The sequence below is a fragment of the Lycorma delicatula genome, chromosome 9, assembly GCF_047948215.1.
Source record: "Lycorma delicatula isolate Av1 chromosome 9, ASM4794821v1, whole genome shotgun sequence".
NCBI classification, from domain to species: domain Eukaryota; kingdom Metazoa; phylum Arthropoda; class Insecta; order Hemiptera; family Fulgoridae; genus Lycorma; species Lycorma delicatula.
The window spans coordinates 123,291,886-123,306,508 of record NC_134463.1 but is presented as its reverse complement, the minus strand read 5'-3'; the positions used below and the strand labels follow the sequence as shown (position 1 = coordinate 123,306,508).

The window sequence follows — 14,623 nt, the reverse complement described above, 5'->3', positions numbered from 1 at the left end:
TATCACTGAGAAACTTCGAAAAAGATTCAATTTTCATGCATGGTTGGTCATCGGTCGGCGTTGAAGATATCCAACCGGTCAACGGTGTATATATCGATGGTGATTCGGCAAAGTTTAAGGTATTACTTCCGCTGAAGATGCTCTTGGGCTTTTTTGAAGATTATAATAAGATACTGCTAAACGTTAAACAGGAACTCATTCTGCTTCGGGCTTCCACTAATAATAATGCTGTTGTCGTTCCAGCTGGAAAAACATTTACCTTCGGAATAACGAAAATTAGTTGGAAAATACCATATGTTAACGTATCGGATGAAAAACGGTTATCACTTCTTAGACTGGTAGATAGGGATGAACCGATTTCGATGATGTTCCGAAAGTGGAACTTGTACGAATACCCAACTCTACCTATCAGTAAAGATGTAATTTGGACAGTTAAAACAACGACGCAGGTGGAAAAACCTCATTATGTTATCATTGGATTTCAAACATCGAGAAAAGGAGACGCAACAAAAAGAGCTTCGAATTTTGATACCATTTCACTTAATAACATACGCTTGTATCTGAATTCTGTATATTATCCTTATGAACACATTCAAGGAGATAGCATTATATTATATGAAATGTTTAAGAGTTTCTATAGATCTTATTATAACAGGAATTCAGCGGCTGCGTTAATTACCCCATCCAAGTACTATGCTATGCCATTAATCTTTATAGATTGTTCAAAACAAAACGACACTTTGAAAACTGGCGCGGTTGATATTAAAATCGAGATAAAAACTTCTACCAACATTCCCGACAACACAACAGCCTATTGTTTGATGATAAGTGATTGCATAATGCAATATTCTCCTTTAACAGGCACAGTCAAAAACGTTTCCTAACCAGTTTAGTCTGTTAGTCGGTAAAGTCAACATGTCTGTCTTTATATCAGACTTTACTTTTTTTCGTTTACCCAACGCTGATGTCTACATTAAAGAATTAGTTTTAATTTCTTTGGATGGACTCCGATTCGAGCAATATCTATTCAAGCCACCTTTTGACTACTATGATATTTCATCTCAAACTACTACAGTTGCAATACAAAACTTTCAGAAACAAATCGGATTCAATTGGAATTCCGGTTTTATTGAACACTTGAGGTTATCAACCATTTTTGAAAATTTAGCACCAATGTGTACTATATACGTAAAGTGCAAAGAAAAGAAAAAAGTGTTAGAACAAATACTAAACAATAAACGGAATATAATAAAAGACCTTGACGGTTACGATTGTCCTCCTATCGATTTATTCGGTTCTTCAATAAATAAAGTATGCCCTTTTGGTGAAAAACATAATTGCGCTATGAAAAAGGCTATATGGTTACACATGTGGTGGAGTGAGCAAAGTAAATTTTATTATATGCTGGAAACGGTGGGAAATGCTATAGAAAAAGCAAAAGAGTGTTATTTAAACAGTCCCGGACGTGACGTTCTCCATCACCTTCCTAAGCAGGTTATTATCGACCTTTACGGAAGGTATGTTCCGCCTAAAATTTATGAGGATATACCCAACTACATGCAACAAGATCCAGACATCAAGATTCATCAACTGTTTCCTGAAGGTGAAAAAGACTGGAGTGAAGAATAATAAATTTTAATTTTAAATAAAATTGTATTTAAAATTTAACATCAAATAAAATATGTATTTGTATTTTGATTATTAAAGAACAATAAATAACTTTAAAAAGAAATAGTTGTTTTTATTTTAGGTTTAATTATCCCTTCTCCTCTAAACAATAAGATTTTGGAATGTATTTAAATGAAATGTTCCATTTGTTACGTTCAGTCTTTAAAACAGTGCAATAAGATGATTATCATATACTTCATAACGTTTTTTGTCACAACAATTTCTGTAAATGCAGATGAATTTGATTCTAATAAATTTCTATTGGACTATGGATATCTCAAAGGAGATAATGCAAGCTTAACTGATGAAAAAGCAGTAAAAGATGCCGTAAAACTGTTTCAAGAATCTTTTCATCTTCCGGTTAATGGGGAGTTAAATAGTAAGACCATCGCTTTCATGCGTGAGCCTCGATGCGGTGTACCAGACATATTACCGTATGCAGTTTCAAGAATCATATGGAGAAAACCAGAACTGAAATGGCACTACCAACGAGCAACGGCTGAAAAGATGAAATTAGCTAACATAGCTTTTGATGAATGGGCAAAGCACACATCGTTAAGTTTCAAACATGATTATTACGGATATAATATCCTAATTTCTGACAAATATGGTATCCACACATGTACCAAAAACGATAAAGTTCGATGCTCGAGCAGATTTGATGGACCTGGAGGTGTTTTGGCGCATGCGTTTCTCCTAACACTGCTAACACACCCATAGAAATTCACATTGATGAAGAGGAGAATTGGAATTTTGATCCTGAAGGTAAAGAGGAAAAAGACAAAACCAACCTACTGAGCACGTTGATGCATGAGATTGGTCACGCCTTGGGTGTTCGCCATTCTTTCAATAAAGATGCTTTCATGTACCCTTTACTAAACAAACGTTCAAATTTAAGCGAAGACGATATATTAGCCATTCAGTCGCTTTACGGCAGTAAAGCGATGACAACTACTGCTAAACCTGTTCAAACGACTAAATCTACTACTGTTCCTAGGTCTTCAGAGGTTATTACCGACGTGTGCGCAATAAAAGAAGATGATGAGAATAAAATTCATTACTTGCTAGTAAATGGAAAAGTTTATGTAATATTCAAAAAACAGTTATGGATAATAAATATTGCGAACAGCAGTAAATATGATAGCAAAAATTATTATAGACCACTTGAAATTACTGAACGATTAAAGTTTCTTTCTTTAGATACATTCAAAGGAATAGATGCGATGTACCAGAGACCGAACGGAGAAATAGTATTAATTGAAAATCATAAATTGTTTATGTTCAATCTTAATACTCAACAGTTGGTCATAGGCTATCCTAGGAATGTATGTTCACACTTTAACATCGGTCATCCTTGTACGATTAATGGTATCGTAAATACATATACTGGAAAAACTTATGTGATTTATAATGAAGATTTTGTGGGAAAGATAAATGAATGTTCATTCACTATTGCTCGAACAGACCTTGTATCCAATCTGTTTCCTGGAATACCGGCAGATATAGATGGGGTTGCTCGTTTTAACAACGGACTACTTTATTTTTTTAAGAATGGAAATTATTATGAGTATAATGACTTCTTCCAAAAAGTAATCAGATTTGGAACTAAAGATCATGAGCTTTTTGGTTTACTATGTTACAGTAACAATATCTTAAAACAGTTCACTGAATTTATCAGTAAATTTCATGTTTATCCTAAAAAAGAAGTTTAAAAGGAATTGAGTGAATTTAGGATAAAGAAAGAATTATGGATAAGTTCATGTAAAAATTATATTTTGATTGAAATTTGTAATCAAATTTTATTTAATAAATTAATTCAGAAAAATGTATTGTAACTTATTTTAATAAAAATAACTGTCTTTTATCCTTTTTATAATTAGTTTTTAATGATAAAAAAGGTTGAAATAAAATAAAAACTGAAATAAACTTTGAAAAATTATTTATTTTTACAAAACATTTACTTTTGACTATAATAAAATGCCGGATACATTTTTATTAAATATAATAAAATACTAAATACATTTTTATTGAATATAATAAAATAATACATACATTAATTTAATTGAAACAATAAATATCTATTTACAATATTAAATACATATTAATTGATTATAATAAAAAAAGACGTACATTAATTTAATTGAAACAATAAATATTTATTTAAAATAAAAATACATTTTTATTGAATATAATAAAATACTAAATATATTTTAATTGAATATAATAAAATACATTTTATATTGATTATAATAAAATAAGACGTACATTAATTTAATTAAAACAATAAATATTTATTTAAAATATTATTGATAAAATTACCAATTTTTACTATATAATATAGAATTATATTGTTTACTAAATAAATAACTAAACCATTTATTCGATCTTTCTGTAAGAAAGTGAATCTTTACGGAATTATTATGTTTTTTATTAATTAAAATTGACACAATGTCATTGAGAGTTTCTGTTGTTAAAACAGAAAATATATAATTTTCTTCTTCATTCATCATCAATATTTAAATTTTTAGTCAAATGAACACAAAGATAATTATCAACCATTTCTTTAACTGAATGATATGTAAGTGAGAAAAAATTATTTAGTAAACAATAATAACATATATTCGGATCGATTACATTCTTATAATTAAACCTGCTGTATACATTGACTTTAAAATCTAATTCATTTTCGTCTAGTATTAAAAATAAATGCATTAATTCATCTGTAACCTCTATTAAACCACTAGTTATTGCTTGAACCACACTTAATGTTGAACATGCTATTAATGAAAGCGGTTTGGTTACTCTAATGCTATAATAACAAGATTTTTTGTACATTTTTAACTGAAAAGAAAAAACAAAATTGAAAATAATTTAATGATTAAATAAACGTTTAAGTTCTAAAGGAATATCAACATGCCCCCAAGGTAAAGTTAATATGTTATTAACTGCAACACGTTTATCATCATAATTGCTTAATGCTAATTTGTTTACTGTCACAGTTTCAACTAAGTGTTTTTTTGATCGAATCAGTTTCATTTGAACATAAAAGTCTTTGCTATCGTCACTTGCTTTCAATAAACAGTTTCTGTAATGGTTGATATTTAATTTGTTTTTTACTACATTCTTTTTTATTCCTTTAGCTTTTTTTCGTAATCCCCTTTGTAGTTGTAAAAGTATATAATTTTGCTCTTAATCCGATAAATTCTTTTATAGGAATGCCGTTACATTCATCCTTAAATTTACCTAAAACTTTTTTATTTTTAATTGAAAAAAGAGGATGTGAAACAGGAAAATCAGACGTATCAAAATACTCAATAAAATTTTCATCTTGTAAATCTTGGTAAAAATCATGAGTCTCTATTTCATAAAAAAAGCTATCGGTGTCCATATAAAGAAGATTAATCTTAGATCTATATTTTTTCTTCATTATATTATAATGAAAATTATACATTAGTGTCTTACTAAGTTCTAACACTGATAGACCCACATACAGAGATTCATCTAATTTTATTTTTTCTTTAGTACACTGAACTGCACAAAGATTTTCATTATATATTATTCTATCTTTAAATGTTGGTTTCGCGATAAGTTTCATCAACCTCTTTTCTGACGAAACCAATTCTAAATTAATACGTTTCCTAACGTTTTCCATACACTTCCCAAATACCGCATTATTCATTAATTTAAATAAGTCCTTTTCAAAATCATTTGTTGCCGATTGTCGATTTATAGTATTTAAATTTATATAGCTTTTTAACCAAGGAGATTGAATAAATTGCAGTATTTTATGTACTTTAGTTACTCTAAGTCCGTTACGAATAGCTTGTTTTAAATTAACATAATGACAAATATAATTATTTTTAGTTTTTAATGTTGTTACTAATTTTGTGTGAGATGAAAAAGGGGGAACTTCATTTATCGGAAGAAACGGAAGATCACTGTGTGTATTATGAAGAAATTCAGGATACTCTACGTCAACTTCAAAAATAAAACCAATTATACCATCATCTTTAAACGATAATATACTATCTGCTATTGATTGTTGAATTTCTTTTTCAACCCATCGAAAACTTTGTTTTGGTAAATGTTGGCTCATTGCCCAACCGTATAAGTTATTGGCATCTAGATATGCTAAATATGTGTGTGGTAATTTATTATCATATTCTTCAGGTATGTAAGGATTGTTTGCCTTCCCATACTTTTTAACACAAACCGATATTCCCCCTCTAATACCCCTTTCTAAAAACATATAAATATCATAATCTGTGATTAATTCAAGTGAAACTCGCGTTTTATAAAGCATAGCATCAAATGAAAAACCAGGAAGTGTAAAGTAATATGCGCAATCTAAGCCATATTCTCTTAAACAAAGTAAACGAAAATTTTCAAATACATCAGCTAAAATAAGAACATCACATTTTAAATAAAGATCACTATATTCACCTAAATTTTTTATATTGAAATGACTCCAAACAGTTTTAGCATGAATATAATCATTTTCATCAATATTTTCTCCTGTAAGCGAACTATAAAATTTCTCTTTAGGTGGTAGCTGAGTATCTTCTAAATCTTCCCAGGAGCTAGTATACTCATAAGGATAAACTCCTTTTCGAGTTACAAGATGAAGTTCATCTTGTTTAAATGATTTTTTTAAATGAAAAAACTTTTCAGTGGGTAATGTTTTAACTAAATAATCTAAACTAAATGACATAAACCGGATTGAATCAACGAAACGAATAGACATATGGTTACCGATAGTTTTTGTAAATGAAATATACTTCTCAGTAGTATTCGGAATTAAATTTATTCTATTTTCATCATATCCTAATTCTTTAACAATGAAATGCGAATCATAATTTGAGCTGTTATGAAGAAAAACAGGAAGAAATGTTTGATTACGTCTTTGCAAATTACATTTATTACAAAGAGCAGCTCTATATTTACCTGTTAAATGGCAATGATCACGAACTGGAATTACCTGCGAACTGAATTTAATTTCACACATCTGACAAGAAAGTGCGGAATCGAATGCGATTTTATCTTCATCAGTAAATATAATTTTTTTATTAATTTTTAAATAATTATCAATTTTTGAACAAATATCTTTAAGCACTATCATAAATTTTTTAGTAGCATCTTTTCCTCTATATAAGAAAGGAGTCGAAGGTAGAACATTTCGTATAAAATCTGGAACTGATGGAATTGAAACAAAATACAAACAGAAATTCATTGGAATATGGTGTTCCGTAGATACAGTAAAAGATTTATCATTGTTGGGATAGCATGTTGAAACAGGTTTTAATATGCATTCAAAATCTGCATAACAAACAACTGGTACTGCAAAATATGATGAAAATTTTTAAATTTTAACATAGGAGGAAGACCGTTACAATCAACCTCAGGAAGAATAATTTTTGCTGGCGCATTTACTTTACATTTTTCTATATGTTCATTCATTTTTATAGTTGAATATTTATCAGTTTTATAAAATGTAAAACATCTTTTGCAAATAGTAATCCTATGGTTATTCTTGGTTAATTGGGAGCCAATCAGTCTTTCAAAATTGGTTATATAACAATAATGAAAAACTTCATTGTTTGTTAAAAGTAGCAAATCAAAATGTTCATTGCGTTCTTGTAAACATACTTTTACTGGAAATATTATTCCTTTCTCATCAAATGAATATACATTTACAGAAACATTATTTTTTTCTTCAAAAATTTTTATCTCGCCTAATGGTGTGGGAAAATTTATACCGTGAAAATCGAATTTATCTAAAAGAGTCTTATATCGCGTATCTACTCTTTCACGATGAGTACCTTTTACAAAACGACAAAGAATAGACCATTTAAAACAAAATTCATCCTCATTCTTAATATTAATAACTGCATGCTTTTGTTGAAATTTACTTGGTAATGGAATGTAACATGAACCTCTTAAAGGACGAAATTTATTTACTCTTACTAATATTCCATCTAAAGTAATAAGAGTCCATCCACTCTGTTTTCCTTCAAAACTAGCTTCCTCCTCAAGCAACTGTTCGGTTGCGTTCTGAATAGCATTATCTATATCATTTATACTGTATATGTCAAAATTATTAGTTTTAAATCCTACATCACCAGTCATATATCCTTTTATATATCCTTTTATATCACCAGTCATCGGCTTTTTATACGTTAATTCTATCAATATATTAAATTTTACAGAACCATAACGAGCTAATGATTCTGTTAATATTAAAACAATATGTTCACTAGCATTCTGCAACGCTAACCATACATCCGAACATACATCATTATCATTTTTATAATAATACGTTAAAAGATTACATGCAAATGCATTTTCAATTAGAGTAAACTCTCCCATATGCTGAACTGCTTCCAAGCTAACTCTTTTATATTTATTGTCCATTTTCCTGTTTCAATCCTGCGAAAAAAAAATTTAAACAAAAAGGTTAATCAAGTAAACATTTAATTTTTTGTTGCATAGGACTTACCTTTGCAACCGGTCTAACTACTTTTTATACCCGTTTTCAGTTTTTAAATTATCACATGCCAGCGAAATAGTATCATTAATTAATTCGAAGCGTTCATCATTTTCATTAATAACCATCTCCAATTTAGTTTTTACTCTTTTGTATCTATCCTTAAATGATAAACCTTCAATGTCATCTGTCTCAAACAACTCTAGCCTCACCAAATATTTACCTTTTTTTGCTGGTGTCCATGCTAAAAATTGCTTGTCATTTAATTTTATCTCAATTGATTGCGAATAAGTAAATGGCTCACGTTGCGGGATGGCCTCATCCCGCCTCAACAAACGCTATGAAAATAAAGAGTAAATTCGGCGGGAGATTGAAGAAAGCTTCGGTCAGAGGTGTGCGAAAAAAAACTATAAGAAAAAAGGGGAAAGGTGCTTATCTTGAACCGTACCGATCTAAAACCGGATGCGGCGTAAAAAAATACCGGTCTGCAGGTCGCAGTCGTCATCGTCGTCATCATCATCGTCGTCAAAGCAGAAAAAAGCATTAAATTTACTACGCAATCTCCCCATTCATCCTTTATCAGATGTGGAGTTAATACGGTTTGCGCGAAAAATTAATTTACCCCACTTCAGAGGTGTTTTCATGCGCGATACTTTACCAGCTAGAATAAATAAATTCGAATCGGGAATAGTGAACTTGGACAGTGTCCTCAATCCGGGTACGCATTGGGTTTGTTATAAAAAACGTAACGCGAACGTGTTTTATTTTGACAGTTACGGTAATTTACAGCCACCTAAAGAGCTAGTCCAACATCCAGTATAATTTAGACCGCAGACAGGATTTTAATTCAGTTGTTTACGGGCATTTGTGTTTAAAGTTTTTGATATGTTCTGCCTAAACGGAAAATCTTCTATACTGTCTGCAGATTTTTTCCCCCCGATAGAACTCGGCGATGCCGCGTGGGAAATCGGCCTGATTGATTTTATGTCATATAATAACATTCAAAATGTAGAAAAAGGAAAAAATTATGTTTTATTACGGTTACCAGGGCAGTAAGTCGATAAAGCTTCCGCCGGGGATGTATGAGATTGATGATCTGAAAGTTAAATTGAAACATGGGATGGGCAACTGCGATGAATCGAACGCGACCGACAATGATAAAGGTAAACAACGAAATCGCAATAAAAATGATGCAAAATGTTCGATTAAAATCTTAATCGAACCTACGACGATGCACTCGCGTTTATTTTGTACTGAAATAGTAGATTTTACAAAACCACATTCTATCCGTACTCTTTTGGGATTTGATGAAATGGTCCTACCAGCAAACTTCTGGCATACATCTCAGAAACCTGTTAGTATTTCATCTGTAAATGCGATACGTATAAGTTGTAACATCGCCCGCAGTTCATTTGTAAGCGGAGAAGAAGGTCATATCATTCACGAATTCTATCCCAGAGTTGGACGGGGATATAAGATAATTGAAGTACCGCACAGTGTCATTTATCTTCCGGTCAACACCAAGTCTATACGGAATATAACTGTGCACGTTTATAATCAAAATTCAGAACTGATAAGTTTCGGTGGTGAAGAAGTGACGGTGAGACTGCATTTAAGACGAAGAAACGATGGTGCTGATTTTCGTTGATAAAGCGGAATATAAATTCCCTCCCATAGTCCCGTTAACGACTAGTCAACCTGCGAAGCTTAAACGGTTAACACGAGAAAACGTACGATTTCTGGAATCTTTAGGTTTTAAAGTATTACAACGATGAGCGTACAGATAATAGACGTTGATACTGCGAACGCGGTATTTGATGAAACCATTACGGGTAAAGAATTTCATACTCACTATCCTTAAGCGTCAACTACATTTAATAATAGTGATGAAATAAGAATTCCTGTCCAGCAACAGGATGTATACACGCTTCCGTGCGAAAGTTATTTACTCATCAACGGAACGTATAGTGATGCTAATGGAGCTTCAGATTCAACACTAAAACTATGCAACAATTTTGGCGCGTTTCTTTTCGATGAAATTCGTTATGAAATTGCAGGACAGGAGGTGGATAGGGTGAGAAATGTGGGGATAACTTCAACGATGAAAAATGCTCTATCACTGAGAAACTTCGAAAAAGATTCAATTTTCATGCATGGTTGGTCATCGGTCGGCGTTGAAGATATCCAACCGGTCAACGGTGTATATATCGATGGTGATTCGGCAAAGTTTAAGGTATTACTTCCGCTGAAGATGCTCTTGGGCTTTTTTGAAGATTATAATAAGATACTGCTAAACGTTAAACAGGAACTCATTCTGCTTCGGGCTTCCACTAATAATAATGCTGTTGTCGTTCCAGCTGGAAAAACATTTACCTTCGGAATAACGAAAATTAGTTGGAAAATACCATATGTTAACGTATCGGATGAAAAACGGTTATCACTTCTTAGACTGGTAGATAGGGATGAACCGATTTCGATGATGTTCCGAAAGTGGAACTTGTACGAATACCCAACTCTACCTATCAGTAAAGATGTAATTTGGACAGTTAAAACAACGACGCAGGTGGAAAAACCTCATTATGTTATCATTGGATTTCAAACATCGAGAAAAGGAGACGCAACAAAAAGAGCTTCGAATTTTGATACCATTTCACTTAATAACATACGCTTGTATCTGAATTCTGTATATTATCCTTATGAACACATTCAAGGAGATAGCATTATATTATATGAAATGTTTAAGAGTTTCTATAGATCTTATTATAACAGGAATTCAGCGGCTGCGTTAATTACCCCATCCAAGTACTATGCTATGCCATTAATCTTTATAGATTGTTCAAAACAAAACGACACTTTGAAAACTGGCGCGGTTGATATTAAAATCGAGATAAAAACTTCTACCAACATTCCCGACAACACAACAGCCTATTGTTTGATGATAAGTGATTGCATAATGCAATATTCTCCTTTAACAGGCACAGTCAAAAACGTTTCCTAACCAGTTTAGTCTGTTAGTCGGTAAAGTCAACATGTCTGTCTTTATATCAGACTTTACTTTTTTTCGTTTACCCAACGCTGATGTCTACATTAAAGAATTAGTTTTAATTTCTTTGGATGGACTCCGATTCGAGCAATATCTATTCAAGCCACCTTTTGACTACTATGATATTTCATCTCAAACTACTACAGTTGCAATACAAAACTTTCAGAAACAAATCGGATTCAATTGGAATTCCGGTTTTATTGAACACTTGAGGTTATCAACCATTTTTGAAAATTTAGCACCAATGTGTACTATATACGTAAAGTGCAAAGAAAAGAAAAAAGTGTTAGAACAAATACTAAACAATAAACGGAATATAATAAAAGACCTTGACGGTTACGATTGTCCTCCTATCGATTTATTCGGTTCTTCAATAAATAAAGTATGCCCTTTTGGTGAAAAACATAATTGCGCTATGAAAAAGGCTATATGGTTACACATGTGGTGGAGTGAGCAAAGTAAATTTTATTATATGCTGGAAACGGTGGGAAATGCTATAGAAAAAGCAAAAGAGTGTTATTTAAACAGTCCCGGACGTGACGTTCTCCATCACCTTCCTAAGCAGGTTATTATCGACCTTTACGGAAGGTATGTTCCGCCTAAAATTTATGAGGATATACCCAACTACATGCAACAAGATCCAGACATCAAGATTCATCAACTGTTTCCTGAAGGTGAAAAAGACTGGAGTGAAGAATAATAAATTTTAATTTTAAATAAAATTGTATTTAAAATTTAACATCAAATAAAATATGTATTTGTATTTTGATTATTAAAGAACAATAAATAACTTTAAAAAGAAATAGTTGTTTTTATTTTAGGTTTAATTATCCCTTCTCCTCTAAACAATAAGATTTTGGAATGTATTTAAATGAAATGTTCCATTTGTTACGTTCAGTCTTTAAAACAGTGCAATAAGATGATTATCATATACTTCATAACGTTTTTTGTCACAACAATTTCTGTAAATGCAGATGAATTTGATTCTAATAAATTTCTATTGGACTATGGATATCTCAAAGGAGATAATGCAAGCTTAACTGATGAAAAAGCAGTAAAAGATGCCGTAAAACTGTTTCAAGAATCTTTTCATCTTCCGGTTAATGGGGAGTTAAATAGTAAGACCATCGCTTTCATGCGTGAGCCTCGATGCGGTGTACCAGACATATTACCGTATGCAGTTTCAAGAATCATATGGAGAAAACCAGAACTGAAATGGCACTACCAACGAGCAACGGCTGAAAAGATGAAATTAGCTAACATAGCTTTTGATGAATGGGCAAAGCACACATCGTTAAGTTTCAAACATGATTATTACGGATATAATATCCTAATTTCTGACAAATATGGTATCCACACATGTACCAAAAACGATAAAGTTCGATGCTCGAGCAGATTTGATGGACCTGGAGGTGTTTTGGCGCATGCGTTTCTCCTAACACTGCTAACACACCCATAGAAATTCACATTGATGAAGAGGAGAATTGGAATTTTGATCCTGAAGGTAAAGAGGAAAAAGACAAAACCAACCTACTGAGCACGTTGATGCATGAGATTGGTCACGCCTTGGGTGTTCGCCATTCTTTCAATAAAGATGCTTTCATGTACCCTTTACTAAACAAACGTTCAAATTTAAGCGAAGACGATATATTAGCCATTCAGTCGCTTTACGGCAGTAAAGCGATGACAACTACTGCTAAACCTGTTCAAACGACTAAATCTACTACTGTTCCTAGGTCTTCAGAGGTTATTACCGACGTGTGCGCAATAAAAGAAGATGATGAGAATAAAATTCATTACTTGCTAGTAAATGGAAAAGTTTATGTAATATTCAAAAAACAGTTATGGATAATAAATATTGCGAACAGCAGTAAATATGATAGCAAAAATTATTATAGACCACTTGAAATTACTGAACGATTAAAGTTTCTTTCTTTAGATACATTCAAAGGAATAGATGCGATGTACCAGAGACCGAACGGAGAAATAGTATTAATTGAAAATCATAAATTGTTTATGTTCAATCTTAATACTCAACAGTTGGTCATAGGCTATCCTAGGAATGTATGTTCACACTTTAACATCGGTCATCCTTGTACGATTAATGGTATCGTAAATACATATACTGGAAAAACTTATGTGATTTATAATGAAGATTTTGTGGGAAAGATAAATGAATGTTCATTCACTATTGCTCGAACAGACCTTGTATCCAATCTGTTTCCTGGAATACCGGCAGATATAGATGGGGTTGCTCGTTTTAACAACGGACTACTTTATTTTTTTAAGAATGGAAATTATTATGAGTATAATGACTTCTTCCAAAAAGTAATCAGATTTGGAACTAAAGATCATGAGCTTTTTGGTTTACTATGTTACAGTAACAATATCTTAAAACAGTTCACTGAATTTATCAGTAAATTTCATGTTTATCCTAAAAAAGAAGTTTAAAAGGAATTGAGTGAATTTAGGATAAAGAAAGAATTATGGATAAGTTCATGTAAAAATTATATTTTGATTGAAATTTGTAATCAAATTTTATTTAATAAATTAATTCAGAAAAATGTATTGTAACTTATTTTAATAAAAATAACTGTCTTTTATCCTTTTTATAATTAGTTTTTAATGATAAAAAAGGTTGAAATAAAATAAAAACTGAAATAAACTTTGAAAAATTATTTATTTTTACAAAACATTTACTTTTGACTATAATAAAATGCCGGATACATTTTTATTAAATATAATAAAATACTAAATACATTTTTATTGAATATAATAAAATAATACATACATTAATTTAATTGAAACAATAAATATCTATTTACAATATTAAATACATATTAATTGATTATAATAAAAAAAGACGTACATTAATTTAATTGAAACAATAAATATTTATTTAAAATAAAAATACATTTTTATTGAATATAATAAAATACTAAATATATTTTAATTGAATATAATAAAATACATTTTATATTGATTATAATAAAATAAGACGTACATTAATTTAATTAAAACAATAAATATTTATTTAAAATATTATTGATAAAATTACCAATTTTTACTATATAATATAGAATTATATTGTTTACTAAATAAATAACTAAACCATTTATTCGATCTTTCTGTAAGAAAGTGAATCTTTACGGAATTATTATGTTTTTTATTAATTAAAATTGACACAATGTCATTGAGAGTTTCTGTTGTTAAAACAGAAAATATATAATTTTCTTCTTCATTCATCATCAATATTTAAATTTTTAGTCAAATGAACACAAAGATAATTATCAACCATTTCTTTAACTGAATGATATGTAAGTGAGAAAAAATTATTTAGTAAACAATAATAACATATATTCGGATCGATTACATTCTTATAATTAAACCTGCTGTATACATTGACTTTAAAATCTAATTCATTTTCG

At 30.7% G+C, this 14,623-nt stretch overlaps 3 protein-coding genes across 3 annotated transcripts in view; 2 read left to right on the top strand and 1 right to left on the bottom strand.

Moving 5' to 3' along the window:
• Positions 1-14,623, bottom strand: part of LOC142330086 (uncharacterized) — a 387,582-nt gene that overhangs the window by 301,391 nt on the left and 71,568 nt on the right. The window lies entirely within an intron of this gene.
• Positions 1,849-2,388, top strand: LOC142330746 (matrix metalloproteinase-27-like). Its single transcript, XM_075376193.1, has one exon. It carries the CDS (start codon positions 1,849-1,851, stop codon positions 2,386-2,388), a length of 540 nt encoding a protein of 179 aa, XP_075232308.1.
• On the top strand, positions 12,115-12,654 carry LOC142330745 (matrix metalloproteinase-27-like). The gene has a single exon (XM_075376192.1). The coding sequence runs from the start codon at positions 12,115-12,117 to the stop codon at positions 12,652-12,654; it is 540 nt and encodes a 179-aa protein (XP_075232307.1).

What these genes read in the sequence shown, in the direction of transcription:
- LOC142330746 (XM_075376193.1), top strand. Translation starts at nt 1,849, where the DNA reads ATGATTATCATATACTTCATAACGTTTTTTGTCACAACAATTTCTGTA.
- LOC142330745 (XM_075376192.1), top strand. Translation starts at nt 12,115, where the DNA reads ATGATTATCATATACTTCATAACGTTTTTTGTCACAACAATTTCTGTA.